Source organism: Dipodomys merriami, unplaced genomic scaffold (assembly GCF_024711535.1).
Source record: "Dipodomys merriami isolate MVZ:Mamm:240054 unplaced genomic scaffold, mDipMer1.0.p SCAF_6, whole genome shotgun sequence".
Classification (NCBI taxonomy): domain Eukaryota; kingdom Metazoa; phylum Chordata; class Mammalia; order Rodentia; family Heteromyidae; genus Dipodomys; species Dipodomys merriami.
The window spans coordinates 20172175-20188423 of record NW_027206179.1 but is presented as its reverse complement, the minus strand read 5'-3'; the positions used below and the strand labels follow the sequence as shown (position 1 = coordinate 20188423).

The following is a 16249-nucleotide window of genomic DNA, read 5'->3' as shown; positions in this document are numbered from 1 at the left end:
AAAAAAAAAAAGAAATTTCTACCTAGAAAACAGTAATTTACCAGGCTAAAAAACAAACCTTTGTAGGATTTCAGAATACAGCTCAGAAATTAAACTTAGATATAAGCACTAACTTCTATAGTTTCTCCTTCCCTCCCAGTCTTTTCATTTTGGTTTGTTAGATGTTTCTTGAGAATGTTGCTGTTTTAGCTCATAGGTGTAACCAGGTTTAATACTGCATTGCCTTTTTCTTTGGGAAGCAATATTACTTTCTTACACATAGTTTCATTCATTCATTACCTCATCCTTTCTGGACATTTAATGATTTCTTATTAATAATTATTTTATATATTTTGTGAACAAGAACAGTTTCTCCATTTACTTTGCAACTCAGAAATGATGGTATAGTGCAGGATCTAGAATAAATGACTGAGATTTGTACTGGAGTGAAAAACTCTGGAAGTGTTCTCATCCTCAGAGGGAGATGAAAGCACCATAGAGACAGAGGATATGGACACTAGGATTCATCTGTTTCCTGCTACATGGATACATAATTTGTGTTTGTGAATTGGTGACATGGCTTTTGTTTTTGTTTTTGTTTTGATAGGAGAGAAATACAGATTCATTAGTTTAAAAGACCTTAAATTGCTGTAAACAGGATTTTGTAGGTATGCAGTTTTTGAATTTGTAGTAAGAATTCTTCAGGTCTCAAAACACAGCTAAATTTTCTTTGCCAATTTCAGTCTAATTCATTTATTTTGAGATTCATCATGAGGCAGAAGCAGTGAATGAGACAAAACACTCTCTCTCTCTCTCTCTCTCTCTCTCTCTCTCTCTCTCTCTCTCTCTCTCTCTCTAAACCCATTCTTGAAAAGCTCCTCCCACAGTATCAAACATCACACAGGAGCATATGCAAGATTCGAGATGAAAGCATGCTAAGTCTGCCTTACTCAGCCCCCAGTCTATGTGTTCAGTTCCTTTTTTTTTCTCTGCTATTCTGCAAATAGGCTGTACTTCAAATGAGTTTTGCTCATTTCTTCAATTTGTCTTGTATCCTCATCTCTGTTTTGTTTCTATGTTTCCTGACCAAAATGTTTAAATCCTGCTCATCCTTCATTTAAATGACCTTTCCTGTATTATGTTTATCCCAATTCCTTTTCTCCAAACCTTCCAAAGATCCTTTGCTCTTTTCAGTCCCAATGGTGAAATTATTGGGTCTTTTGCCTCTCTTCCAGGATTTTAAGTCCCTTAATGTAAGAACAATATGGTATTTATCTTTGTTCATCTCACTGTACTTAGCATTGTTTTAAAATGCTATTCTGCATAAACCTGAGCAAATATTTTTAGTTGACTTAATTCTGAAATATTTTGGAAGCAAGTCCTATTTTAACTATGAACTTAAGGTGATGTTTTGTGGTGAAAGGGTCAAAGGTCTGTGACATTTAGCCCCTCTCTTCCTTTTTTCTTTTTTAAGGATCCTATAGCTAGAGTGCAGTGCTATCATAGAATCACAGACCAGGAAGAGTCCTTTAAGGTCTTACTGATTGCTTTTTTCTTCAGGAAAAATCATTCACAAATGGCATTAAATGTATGAATATTTTTATCAAATTTCCAGAAATCCTTTCCCCAAAGATACTAACTTTTCTTGATATATAATCATAGTAATTTTTATAACTAGTCTTGTAAATAACAATTTCATGATTTTATCTTCTCAAAACTTTAACTGAAAATACCCTTTATTTTGGATTTTGCTTCATATTTTTATGATAACTGAGAGAATGGATGGACTCAGTTACTGCTCCACGGTTATTAGTGAGCCCTGGATCTTCTGCTACAGCCATATTTGACTTTTTCTCACACCATCATGCCCATTCTTTCTAATAAAAGCCATAAGAAATTTCTATGATGTCCCAAATGGAAGTACCTGGAAATCTTACTTTTGGAAAAAAGGCGATTTATTAGGCATGTAAACATCAGTTTTGGACATCATATGTTTGTGTGTGTATGCATGTTATGTGAAATATATCTTCTACCTTCTAATTCAGTTTTGAAATTCATTGCCAAATAATTAATATATAATTCTATTTCTAGGGAAAACACATTCTTTTGACACAGTACTCTTTTTTTTCTTTTGAAAAAAATACGAATAAAAATATATGTATACACACACACACACACACACACACACACACACACACACAATCATTACACTGGTGTTGTTTTCCTGACTTTAAAGAAAGGAACTTTTAAATAAATTAGTTATCCTCTTCTTCGTTATTGAACATGTGGTCAGTTGTCATGTTAATACATCCAAATGATCAAAGTCTGAACTTCTGTCTCGTTCTTCCCTGCTGTTAGGCTACCCTGTCATGATCAAGGCCTCAGCAGGTGGTGGTGGGAAAGGCATGCGCATCGCTTGGAATGATGAAGAGACCAGGTGAGAGGCTGTCCAAAATATATTTTTGATGAAAATTGCAGTTACCAGAGTTTTATTAAACTGACAGGTAAACAGATACCAAAAGCATAACGGAGTAATTACACTAACCATCTAAGTTTTACTCCTTAGAGTGGGAGAAAAATGGATACTATGCAGAAACTTTTCTTATTTGTATTTTGATGATGACTATCTTATTATGGAAAGATTGTTAGAAGTTTTCTTTCATTAACAATGTATATTTCCTTTTGTTTTTACACGGTTTTGAAAAAAAAACTATCATTACAATTCTATTTTTTAGTCCTATGGCTGTAAAATTCAGAATATTGCCTAAAGAGTTGAATTAAGTTTAAAGACAATTGTGTTTCATTGAGAGTTTATGTACTGGCTCAGTATGTACTTACTTTTCCTATCCATAGCAATAGTGAATCACCTTGATAATTTATAGTGTGAAATAAATCTTTTTTCCTTCTGAGTTTGAAGTGACTATATGTCTTTTACTCTGCTTAGAATGAGTTTTTTCTTTCTAGTTTTAGGAATCAAAATTAACTTTTTATTTGTGTGTTTGTTTTGAGATAGGATCTCATTATATAACCCAGGCTGGTTTCAGACTCATGATTCTCTTGCCTCAGTCTGAGTGTGGGGAGTAAAGTGTGTGTTACCATGCCTGGCTAAAAGTAATGTTTCAGGAAAGTCATGTACAAATAGTACATGATGGCATCATATTAATTAGAAAATAGTTACTCAGGCAACTGCCTACATTAGAAGATTTTTGGGGGCCCTGGACCCATTTGTATTTTTTGTTTTCAGATTTGGCCCCAGGAGAAACCCATGTTGTTGTTGGAGAAGATGGAATGCAACCCAAGGGGTTATTAATGTCCTTTTGATTTTCTTGCCTTCTCCACCCAGAAGTAATCTGGTCTTCTAAATGATTAATTCTGCTTTCTCTTCCTTTCTTCATGGTTTTAGTTAGGTTTCAGAGATATAGCAATGAATAACCATAGGAAAAATCCATTCTCTTTCATTTTATGAATTAAGTCAAGGATTTTAACTTTGAATTCAGGAAAATGTAAAATTTAGGAGAGGTTCATGAATATGGGTGAAGAAAACATGTACATATTCCTTTAACCTGTACCTGGTATTTCCTATTTCCTCCAATATGGCAACAAATCAAACTAATAGTATCTGTGGAACTTTTCACTATTAGAAAACTCACATATTCTTTTTTTTTTTTTTTTTTTTTTTGGGTCCAGTCATGGGGCCTGAACTCTGGGCTTGGGTGCTGTCCCTCAGCTCTTCAGCTCAAGGCAAGCACTCTACCACTGAGTCACCTTCCCAGCCCCTCACATATTCTTTTATACCATTATGGTATTAATGATCTTCAAATTGTAATGATGAGTAGACCTGTTTTTAGAGCTTATTATTTAGGAAAAATATTACAAGAATTATATCCTAAATAAACATGCACAGGTATGTGTTTGCTAGGCTGGTACTCTACCACTTGAGCCATGCTGCTAGGCTGGCTTTTTGCTGGTTATTTTGGAGATAGAATCTAGCATACTTTTTTGTCTAGGCTGGCTTCAAATTGAGATCTTCTGAGTCGCTAGGATTACAGGAGTGAGAAGACACCCCACTATCCGAAATATTTTGGTGTCTATATTTCAGTATAAATAAAGTCATTTATTTATAGAATCATTCATTCATATATTTATATATGTATGTATGTGTGTCTGTGCATGTATTTATTTGCTGTGCTACAGATCAGACTCTGGACCATGTTCATATTAGGTAAGCACTATACCACTGAGGTTATATTCCCAACCTACTTACTACTACTGCTACTACTACTACTACTACCACACACATACACACACACGCGCGCATGCACGCACGCACGCACGCACGCACGCACGCACGCACACACACACACACACACACACACACACACACACACACACACAGAGCTGTCCCTGAGTGTTATTGCCAAGGCTGACTAGTACTCTGTCACTTTAGCAACAGCTCCACTTCTGGCTTTTGTTTTTTTTTTTTGGTCCCATGCATTTGATAGCACTTTGAGCATTATTGATGCCGTTGTTATTACTATGGTCCTAAGGTTTGAACTCAGGGCTTCCCACTTGCTAGACAGGTGCCCTACCACTTGATCCATGTCTCTAGCCCTTTTTTTGCTTTAGTTATGTTTTTGGATAAGTTCTTAATTGTTCTTCTAGGAGCTTGCCTTGAACTTATTCTTGTATCTGTGCCTCTCACATAGCTTGGATAACAGGTACACAACCTCATGCCACATTTTTTCAGACTACTTTAAGTAACATTATTATTATTTTTTTATTGTGAAAATACTGTACAGAGGGGTTACAATTACATGGGCAAGATAATGAGTACATTTCTTATCAAGCATTGTAGCCTCCTCCTTTGTTGCCCCTTCCCATCCCTTCCCATCCTCCCCCGTCCCCCCACCCAATCCTCCCCTCCCCTCCAAGGTTGTAAAGTTCATTTTCGACATAACGACTTGTACATCTCATTGTTGCAATGGGTCCACCTGTATCCCTATTTAAACGATTTGTTTTTCCCTTTCCCCTCCACAAATTATACTGACATCAAATACAGTGAAAGCAGGGGTTATACTGTGGGGGAAGGACATACAAAGCAACAAAGAAATAATCTTATAAATGTGTTAGAAACAATCGCATGAAAGAAAAAAACATTTGAATACATATCTTAAGGTTTATTTCCCTAACGTCACCTTATCTGACCTTTTCTGCTTGACTCACACATATACTAGATTTTGCAAATAAGGGAAACCATAGGACCTATGTTTCTTAGGGCCTGGCTTCAAGTAACATATTATTTTATGGGCAAGATTACTCAGAAGTTTATTGCCAGTAAGATTTGCTGTGCTGTTTTTGGTCTGTGAATTTTAACTGAGAATTTAGTATTTCCAGAAGTCACTATACCCATTCATATGGCCTCCTTTGGTAAATAACCCTTTCTTGACAAGTAATGACACATTGTTATAAAAGGTATTTATCTAGTTTATAGAAATATACATTTTTCTATCTAAAAATATTACTGTGTTTAGCTGGATAAACTGTGAAACTTTTTTAGTTTAACAAAAGTGTGGCACCATTAGATTTAATAATATATTTTCTTTGTTTTAATGTGTTACACTATATTCCTTGCTTATATGGAAAAATCAAAGCTACAGAAGAATTGAGAGAATGGTCCAGTGAGCACCAGATATTATCTTTTATAATTATCATTGACTATTTATATGATGATATAGCTCATGCACTTCCTTCTTTTCTCCTACCTCAATAAAGAAGTTTCTTTTTGCATAAGCCACAAATACTTTAGTTCTTTAGGTGCAGTATAAAATTGAGTTTCCATTAGTTGCTTTTAACATTTTATTCAAAGGAATGTTTTCATCTTGTAACATCTTTCCTTAGCTTTTTGAGGGAAGTGGGCATCTTTACATAATTAGACAGATTTTAAAAAGAATATTTGATGTTGATATAAAATGAATTGAGATGAGACTCATGAAGGTGGTTGAACGTGGTCCTGTATCCGTCTTCTTAAGTGAAATGTGTGGTATGAATGAAATTAACCAGGTCTGTGGGTTTGAATATATGTAGTAGACTGTGTAGGTACTGTGAGGTCAGTTTCTTACTTTGGTTTTCTATTCCTAAACTATAGGTACATGTTTGGTGACCAGCAAAACCTGTATTGAATGAGTTATAAATTGAATGAAATAAAAGATGCTTTTTGTTTGCTTGTAGTGCTGGGGATTGAACCCAGGGTCTCTTTCGTACATATGAAGCACATGCTCTGCCACCGAGCTGCATGTCCAGCCCTATAGGATGTTCTCAATACAATTTCCTTTACCTGAAAAATGTGCTTGTAACATTTTCAAATATTTTTAAAGACATTTTGATAGCTTTGATTTTTTTGCTTTTGGTGTTCGTGGCTTAAAAGCAAAATCAAAGTTCTCAAATCATTACAGCAGAGGCAAAGTGTAAAGTACTATGTTTTTCTTTTTATAGTCCATCTAATAAAAAGTGGGTTATATGGCCATTGGAAACAATGATTCATTATGCTTCTAGTTTCTTTGAAGTTTGCAGTCTCCTGAGATATAGACTCCATTTCCCTAAATCAAAAATGTAAGGGAAGACTAAGAATATGTAATAACTTTCTTTGAGGTGGCTGTAATAGGACTTATGTTAATATTTTGAAATTTGTCTTCTAGTAAGTGTTTACCTGCAATATTATATGTTTCCAGCACAAAAACAGATAGTTATTTTTAATATTGCCAGATGGTCTGTTTGTACAAGAAAGGATTAGAAGTTGGTTTTAATATTTTAAAATACAAGTTAAATACAAATGCAAATAAACTTTATTAGAACTAGAAAAAATTTAAATGTTATATTCTTAATGCACCAGTGGCTTAAAAACAATTTTTTTTTTACCTATAGGTAAGTTTGAGTTTTTATTTTTATTTTTTTATGTTTTTGGGTCCAGTCATGGGGCCTGAACTCTGGGCCTGAGTGCTGTCCATCAGCTCTTCAGCTCAAGGCTAGTGCTCTACCACTTGAGCCACAGCGTCACTTCCGGCTTTTTTCTTTTTGCTTATGTGGTGCTGAGGAATCAAACCCAGGGCCTCAGGCATGCCAGGCAAGCGCTCTATCACTGAGCCAACTCAACTTCCCAGCCCCAAGTTTGAGTTTTTAATGGAATGACTAAGCCCATTTTATTTTCATAAAAGTGATGTAAATTTGTTAAAAAAATAATAAAAAATTTCTTCTCTAATTATTTTGGTCCATTTTAAAGAAAATAAAGATGTAATATACTCTGGGTATGTGGAGGCAAATACACGTCAGAGTATGTACTTAAAATGGAAGGAAATGCTTGTGAGAATCTTCAAACTGTATTTTCAGTCTTGACAATTACATTGGTTGTTGTTCTGGGCCAGTTGTGCAGCTGACCAGGCCCTTTACCTTTTGTTATATCTTCTAACTTCTGAGAAATGAATGTGCATTTTTATATTCTTTTGTTAGTGTTACTTAAAATTAGTGAAAAAAGGCTGGGCACTAGTAATCCTAGCCACTCAGGAGGCTGAGATCCGAGGATTGCAGTTCAAAGCTAGCCTGGGCAGGAAAGTCTGTGAGACTCTTATCTCCAGAAAACCAAAAGTGGCACTGTGGCCCAGGTTGTAGAGCGCTCGCCTTGAGCTGAAGAGCCAAGGGACAGAGTCCAGGCCCAGAGTGTAAGCTCCATGACCACCAACAACAACAACAAAGTGAAAAATGTTAATATTCTCTTTCAGTAGAAAATCTCTGATTAAGTAAATTAAATATCTCACTCCAACTCACAAGGCTATTAAGTGGGAGAATTACATTAAAATTAAAATTAATTCACTCATCTGTACATTGATCAAGTCTGTTTCTGCTCTGTTCCAGTGTAAGCTAATATAAATATTTGTTTTTGTTTTCTTTATAAAATGAAGACTATATTTGTTTTATTATTCTGATTGTTCTTCCTTTTTGCTTTACAGGGATGGTTTTAGATTTTCATCTCAAGAAGCTGCTTCTAGTTTTGGTGATGATAGGCTACTAATAGAAAAATTTATTGATAACCCTCGTCATATAGAAATCCAGGTTGGTATGCTTTTAAATTACTTTGTAATTATTAGGACTTTTAAGTAGTATCATTGAATCTTACGAGAAATGTATCCTTTTATCAATATAAAATGATTTTATCAATTCTTTGGGGATGTTTGAATAAGTAAAAATAGATTAGACATAGGCTTTTGGAATTTGGTATATTTTTGTTGAAATGCTAGGATGTTGATTCAGATGGGAATGGACAAAAACCCAATCCCTAAAGAAAAGTCATTCTAAGCTATCTGAATAGACAAATATATTTCAGCTAGAGAATCATTTAGTGTCTTTGAGGACTGAGCCATTCTGGAACATTTTTAAAAGAAAAGAAGTCCTAACCTGGACTCTCATATTATTTTAGGTCCTCACATATCTGTGCCTCACTGCAATAGGCATTTTGTTGTGAGCTTGATATTAGAGATAAGTAACTCATTTTTTCTTTTCAGATTAAAATGCAGTCCAATTTTTATAGTGGTTGTGGGTGTGTATTTTAGCAAAACACAGCAGATTTCTGAAATATAGAGGACAATTCTGCTCTTTTTATTTGTCAGAAATACTTTCATGCTAATTTTCAAATGATGACTATGAATTGGTATGCAACACTTAAAATTGATAGGAGATGAATATCAAATTAGAAACTATTGAGTTTTAAGTAAACTTTTAAAGTTAATTTGGTATGAATAGAGAATCAGAAAAACTAATGGAAAGGTGATGTCCCTTCTGCTGGGGACATAAAGTAGTACTATATTTGGTAACTTTACATAGATATCATTTCTTGATAGACAATGTTCATGTAGATTTTCAAAAAAAAAATTTTTTTTTTTTTGGGGTCCGGTTGTGGGGCCTGAACTCTGGACCTGGGTGCTATCCCTCAGCTCTTCAGCCCAAGGCTAGCACTCTACCACTTGAGCCACAGCGCCACTTCCGGTTTTTTTCTTTTTGCTTATGTGGTGCTGAGGAATCGAACCCAGGGCCTCAGGCATGCAAGGCAAGCGCTCCACCACTGAGCCACCTTCCCAGCCCAGATTTTCAAATTTTTCAGAGTGAAAAAATGCATGGAAACAGATAGCATCAGTTGGTAGTTCTGAACCATTGAGTATATAGAGTTTCTATCTGAGGCTAGCAAGTTTTAATTTTGTGGGTTTTTTGTTTTCAGAAGTTCTAATTTGCGATACTACTTACATATGGTAAAATAGAAAAGTCTTAATTGTATAATTCAGAAAAACATATATATATATATATATATATACATACATATGCAGAAGTCATGTAAGTCTAGATATAAATTTTTTTATTAAGCCAAACAGTTTAATCACACTACTTCCCAGTAGATCCCTTTCCTTGTCTAATATTAATAACTGCTATTCTGACATCTAACATAAGATTAGGTTTTTGTTTTGTTTTTGGGGCTGAATCTAGGGCCTTCTGCATACTAGGCAACTATTCTAATACTTGGTTATTTTTCTATCTCTGTATAAAGTTTTAGGACACAAAATTAATCTATGAAGCAAAAGGAGTAACTCAGTGGTTGAAGACTTGCCTACCATTTGTGAGACTCTTTCTTAAGTTTGATCACACCAGTGTCATTTAAAAAAAAAAAAAAACACCAAAAAGTTCATGTAGACAGTATACTTAATCATGTTAGACAAGTATAATGTTAAACTTGTGTCTGGCTTGTTTTCACATAACATCATGCCATTGAGATTTTCCATGAGTGTTATCGCTTCCTGTCTTTTTGTTTTCATTGTATCTTTTTGAAATTAATATATATTAAATTTTCATACATGTATGTAATGTACTTTCATTAAATTTACCTAGTAAATTGCTCTTTTAAGCCAATTAACTATTTTAAACCAGTCATTCATATGTTTAATTATTCTATTTTGATCCATGCCTATAAGGTACTTTCACTAAAATCTAATCTCTTTACACTTCATCAACTATTTTCCTTTCCTGAAACAGTCCCTGTTTTATAATAATGACATTCCCCCCCCCTTTTTTTTTTTAAAAAAAAACAAACCAAAAAACCTAGATTGTACATATTACAGAGAACACACAATGTCTGCCTTTCTTAGTCTGTATTATTTCACTTAACATGATGATTTCCAATTCCAACCATTTTCCTACAAATACATAATTTCATTCTTCTTTATGGTTTACTAATATTTCATTGTGTATTTTTGGACTACATTTTATTTATCCATTCACCTGTTGGGTACTTAGAAGAATCCATAGTTTGACTCTTGTGAAGTGCTGGGGCTCTGCAAGGGTCTTTATCGTGGGCTTCCTTACATTTCTTCTAGATAAATGCTCAGGAGTGATATCTCACCGTACTGCACAATTGTATGACAGTACTGTTCAATTTTTTTGAGAAACTTCCACTCTGGTTTCCAAGCAGTTGCACTAGCCTACATTCCCACCAACAGTATGTAAGGGGTTGTTCTCCCCAACCCCTACATTCTTACCAGTGTTTGTTCTTTTCTTGAATAAGACCATTCTGATTGGTGAGATGGACTCTCATTGTCACTTTGATTTACATTTCCTTCATGGCTAAAAATGTTGAACACACCTTTAAACATTTGTACTTCTTTTGAGAAATGTTTATTTAGTTCATTTGCCCACTTGTTAATTGGATTTTTAATTCTTTTGGTATTTGACTTTTTTTTTTTTTTTTTTGCTGCTCCTGGGACTTGAACTCAGGGTCTAGCCTCTGTTCCTGAGCCTCTTTGTTCTTAAGGCTAATGCTCTGCCACTTGATCCATAGTCCTACTTTTGGCTCTTTTGAGTAGTTTATTGGAGATCAGAGTCTCATTTTTCTGCCCAGAGTGGCTTTGACCCACAATCCTCAGGTCTCAGCCTCCTACATAGCTAGGATGACAGGTGTGAGCCACCGACACCCGGCCTGGTATTTGACTTTTGAAGCACTTTATATATTCTGGATAATGATATTTTGTCTGATGAATATTTGATGAAGATATTCTCTCATTCTGAAGGTCATCTCTTCATTCTAGTGTTTTTTCCTTTGCTGTGCCAAAGCCTTTAAGTTGATGTAATTCCATTTCTCAGTTTCTGCTCTTATTTCCTAAGCAATTAAGGTTTTACTCAGAAATTGTTTCCAATACCCTTCAAGTGTTTTCTCTATTTTTCTGTAGTAGCTTCAAAAGTTTCAGATCTTACATTGTAGTCTTTGGTCCATTTTGAATTTATTTTTGTACAAGGAAGAGATAGCATTTAGTTTTAGTTTTCTACATGTGGCTAAGTTTTCCCAGCACCTTTTGTTGAAGAGACGGTCTTTAACATTAACCTAAAGAATGTTTTGAGAGGTATGTTTGTTCAATGAGGTTTGAATATTACAAACCAAGAGATGTTGCTGGGAAAATGTTAATTAGGCACGCTTACTCAGTTGTTATGTCTATGTGTTTTTCAAAAGATAATATTCTCAGGTTTTAGGTGATAAACATGGAAATGCCTTGTGGATTAATGAACGAGAGTGTTCAATTCAGAGAAGAAATCAGAAGGTGGTGGAGGAAGCCCCAAGGTAAGAGTCCTTCCTGATGAACATTTATAATATAACATGCTTCTATTTTCTAGATTAAAAAACTTTTATTGGCTAAAATTGCTTTAATATAGACTTTTCTAATTAAATTAAGGATTAATTAATTAATTATTAATTAATTAATATTAAATTATTAATTATTAATTAATCCTTAAATTAAGGATTTATTAATTATTTTCCTTTGTATATTAGTACATAAAAGAGAAGTAGATTGTTACTACAAAGTTGGTTAGACAATCATCTATGATTTGTATCAGCTTCGAGATAGTGTAGAAACTGCTAGTGTTTTGTGGTCTTTCTGGGTTGTATATCTTCCATGTTCTTAGTAGTAAAGGTTTCATAAAGTAGGTCCTGAATTTTTTCCTGGAAGGACCTAAGGGGTGTAATTTTTGAAAATTCCTTGGTAGAATGCTGGTAGAAAGAGCAGCTTTGGTACTTCTCTAGGCCACCTTCCATGTGCTTTGTTTTGCGATTTTTCTTTCTTTTTTTTTTTTTTTTTCAGGTCCTAGGACTTGAATTCTGGGCTTGGGCACTGTCCCTGAGCTCCTTGTGCTCAAGGTTAGCACTCTACTACTTGAGCCACAGCACCAACAATCTCTTTTTCTGAGATTAATTGGAGATAAGAGTCTCATAGACTTTTCCTGCCTGGGCTGGCTTTGAACTGCTATCTTTAGATCTCAGCCTCCTAAGTAGATAAGATTACGCCTGTGAGCTGCTGGTGCCCTGCTTGTGTTTCCATTTAATAAATACTCCACTTTCAAGTTGATTCCTCCTTGTATTTGTATATATTCTGGTATTCTTTTTGTTCTTAAAAATTCCCAGTTGAACGTACAGAGTTGTTTTGAATTAGCAGGCACAGTATATCTAATTGTAGTTTTAATTATAGCCAGCATCCCTTGATAAAACATGTGTACAGTTTTTAAAAAGAGAAGATATAAATATGAATGAGCTTTTCATCATAGGGCACTATTAAAATTAAATCCTATTTTGGTTTAGAATAGGGTCCTCAAATCCTTTGATACTCTCACTGAGTGATTAAGGGAAGGAGCTATCTACTTGATTCTGCATCCTGTGACTGCTTGAATAGAATACATTGAAGTGGTGCAGAAACAGTGACTGGTACAGGCCTTATGAAACTCACATCTTTTACTTACTGTGTTTCGGGATATTTACTGTTAAAGCCAGCTACCATTATGTGAAGAACATCCCAATGCAGCTAATGTGGAATGATACCCTCTTTGTCTCATGGCGTAGGCCTATGTAGGCCCAGGATTTAGGAAGAAAGAAAGAAAAAAAAAGAATGAGCCTAGTTCTTCTTGGCAGAGGCCGAACTTTTCTTAAAAAGACTCAGAAACACAACAAATCAAAGAAAGGTTGGACAAATGCGATTGCATGAAATTGGAGAGCTTCTGCATGGCAAAGATCAATAGAAAGCTCACGGATTGGGAGAAGATCTTCACTAGTCATTCAATGGACAAGGGTCTCATATCTAAAATATACTTGGAACTCAAAAAATTAAATCCCCCAACAACAAATTTTCAAAGAAACAACTGCCCAATAAATAAGTGGGCTAAAGACTTAAAGACAAACTTCTCTCAAGAGGAAAGAAGGATGGCCAATAGACACATGCAGAAATGCTCAACCTCCCTAGCCATAAAAGAAATGCAAGTCAAAACAACATTGAGATCCCAACTCACCCCAGTTAGAATGGCTATAATCAAGAACTCTAATAACAACAGATGCTGGAGAGGATGTGGCCAGAAGGGGAACCCTACCATTGTTGGTGGGAGTGTAAACTTGTTCAACCACCTTGGAAAGCAGTATGGTAGTTCCTCAGAAGATTCCACATAGAGCTCCCCTATGACCCAGCAATCCCACTTTTGGGCATTTACCCAAATGATCACAAACAAGACCGTACTAAAGCTACCAGCATGACTATGTTTATTGCAGCTTATTTACCATAGCTAAGATATGGAACCCAGATTCCTCTCAGTAGATGAATGGATCAAGAAAATGTGGTATATATACACAATAGGAAATGGAAAGACTTGGAGAAAATTATATTAAGTGAAGTAAGCCAGACCCAAAGAAACATAGGTCCCATGGTTTCCCTTATTTGCAATAACAAAATGGTCAGATAAGTTGATGTTAAGCGAAATAAACCCTAAGTTAAGGACTCAAATGTTTTTTCTTTCTTGCTATTGTGTCTAACATATTTATAAGATATTTCTTTGTTGCTTTGTATGTCCCTCCCCCACGGTATGACCCTTGTTTTTACTGTTTTTGATGTTGGTATATGTGGAGGGGAAGGGAAAAAACAAATTTTTAAAATAGGGATACAGGTGGACCCATTGCAGTAATGAGATGTACAATCTCTTATGTCGAAAATGAACTATACATCTTTGGCACAGTGGGGGAGGAGGTGGTGAGGGGGTGGGAGGGGAGATGGGAAGGGGTAGAAAGGAGAAACAAAGGAGGAGGCAACAATGCTTGATAAGAAATGCCGGGTGCCGGTGGTGCACGCCTGTAATCCTAGCTACTCAGGAGGCTGAGATCTGAGGATCATGGTTCAAAGCCAGCCGGGGCAGGAAAGTCCATGAGACTCTTATCTCCAATAAACCACTAGAGGGCTGGGAAGGTGGCTCAGTGGTAGAGTGCTTGCCTTGCATGCTCGAGGCCCTGGGTTCGATTCCTCAGCACCACATAAGCAAAAAGAAAAAACCCGGAAGTGGTGCTATGGCTCAAGTGGTAGGGTGCTAGCCTTGAACTGAAGAGCTGAGGGACAGCATCCAGGCCTAGAGTTCAGGCCCCACGATCAGACCAAAAAAAAAAAAAAAAAGACTTACCAATAAACCACTAGAAAACCGGAAGTGGCGCTGTGGCTCAAGCGGTAGAGCACTTCAGCTGAAGAGCTGAGGGATCGCGCCCAAGCCCAGAGTTCAAGCCCCACAACCGACAAAAAAAAGAAAAGAAATGTACTCATTACCTTGCCCATGTAATTGTAACCCCTTTGTACAGTATTTTCACAATTAAAAAAAAAGAAGAAGAAGAAAAAAAAGGCAGGGAAAGTGGCTCAGTGGTAGAGTGCTTACCTTGCATGCATGAGGCCCTGGGTTCGATTCCTCAGCACCACATAAGCAAAAAGAAAAAGCCGAAAGTGGCGCTGTGGCTCAAGTGGTAGAGTGCCAGCCCTGAGCTGAAGAGCTGAGGGACAGTGCCCAGGCCCAGAGTTCAGGCCCCATGACCGGACCCCCCCCCCCCCAAAAAAAAATGAGCCTAGTAGAGAAATGGGCAAATAGCATAGATAAACATAACATTATGAACTCAAGTTGAGCAAGGAAATTTTGTATAATGCACATAAAGCATATCTTGATTTTTGTTCTGAGTGCAGACTGGTGCTTTTTGTATTTGCAGCACTTTTTTGGATCCTAAGACTCGAAGAGCAATGGGAGAACAAGCCGTGGCTCTTGCCAAAGCAGTGAAATATTCCTCTGCTGGAACTGTGGAGTTTCTTGTAGACTCGAGGAAGAATTTTTACTTCTTGGAAATGAATACGAGACTCCAGGTAACAGCAGCAGTGTCTGCTCTTCTCTGTACTTCTGGCTTTACCCTTCCTTACCCACCCTTTTAATAAAGTTAAAAATTGGCTTCAGAACTTAAGTAAACATCTAGTTTTTATTATTATTATTATTTTTCTAGTTTTTATTATTATGCAGGCATCTGTCAAAGGGGAGAGATGTGTCCTGTGAATTTAAAGGTCAATTTCTAGTCCTTCTGCTTTGTTACTATTAATACTTTCTGTTAAATTCTCCTTTGGTTTGGTTTTAAACCTTTCAGACTGAACTGTATTTGCAAGGATTCATTTTTTGTTAAGAGAAGCTACTGTAGATACTATGAGCAGAAGGGAATTAAGTGATTGCAGATTTTGTAAAGACTGGAAGAAGGGAGGAAACCTAGGATAGACTCCTGAGACTAACTCCTACAGCTAAGTATTTGAGTTTTGCTACCTCTGGCCGAGTTAGAGAAATCTAGTGGCAGTCTGTAGTCTTGAAGATGTACTTTATTAGTTCCAGTCAAGTAGGTGCTAAGACAGGTGGCTTTCTTCCCTTTCTTTTTCCTTTTATTCTCCTATTTAAAATATGAATTACACACATTCAGAATAATACACAGTACCTAAGTGAATTGTTGAATAAATTAGCTTAAAGCAAAAAACCATTCAGCTATCAATTGTATCTAGAATTATGAAGTTAGTGCATCTACAGCTGCTACTCTTCCTCCTCCCCCTCTCTTTTCTTCTTTCTCTTCTCCCTTGTCTTCTCCTTCTTCTTCCTTCCCTTTTTCCTCTTCTTCCTTCTCCCTTTTAGTTATTCTCCTTCATCTTTTCTAGAATTGTCTCCTATTCTGACTGAATTTTTAACAGTTTTTTGGGTCTCCATATAGTTCTTCCTTTGAATTATGAGCACAGAAGTTTTGTCTGTTCCCTTATCTTTAAAAATTTTTTAATGGATAGGATCATATCATGTTTATTCTTTTTTTTTTGCCTGGCTTTAACATTTTATTTGTCTGATTCAAACAGATTGCTTTATGTAATCCTGGTATGATACTTCT

The 16249-nt window shown here is 35.9% G+C and overlaps 1 protein-coding gene across 1 annotated transcript in view; it reads left to right on the top strand.

Annotated features, from left to right (window-relative positions):
- Nucleotides 1-16249, top strand: part of Pcca (propionyl-CoA carboxylase subunit alpha) — a 296255-nt gene that overhangs the window by 108756 nt on the left and 171250 nt on the right. The window contains exons 9-12 of the mRNA XM_070002672.1: nucleotides 2338-2416; nucleotides 7980-8082; nucleotides 11529-11623; nucleotides 15056-15206. Coding sequence (XP_069858773.1) covers nucleotides 2338-2416; nucleotides 7980-8082; nucleotides 11529-11623; nucleotides 15056-15206 — 428 coding nt within the window. The remainder of the gene's footprint in view (nucleotides 1-2337; nucleotides 2417-7979; nucleotides 8083-11528; nucleotides 11624-15055; nucleotides 15207-16249) is intronic.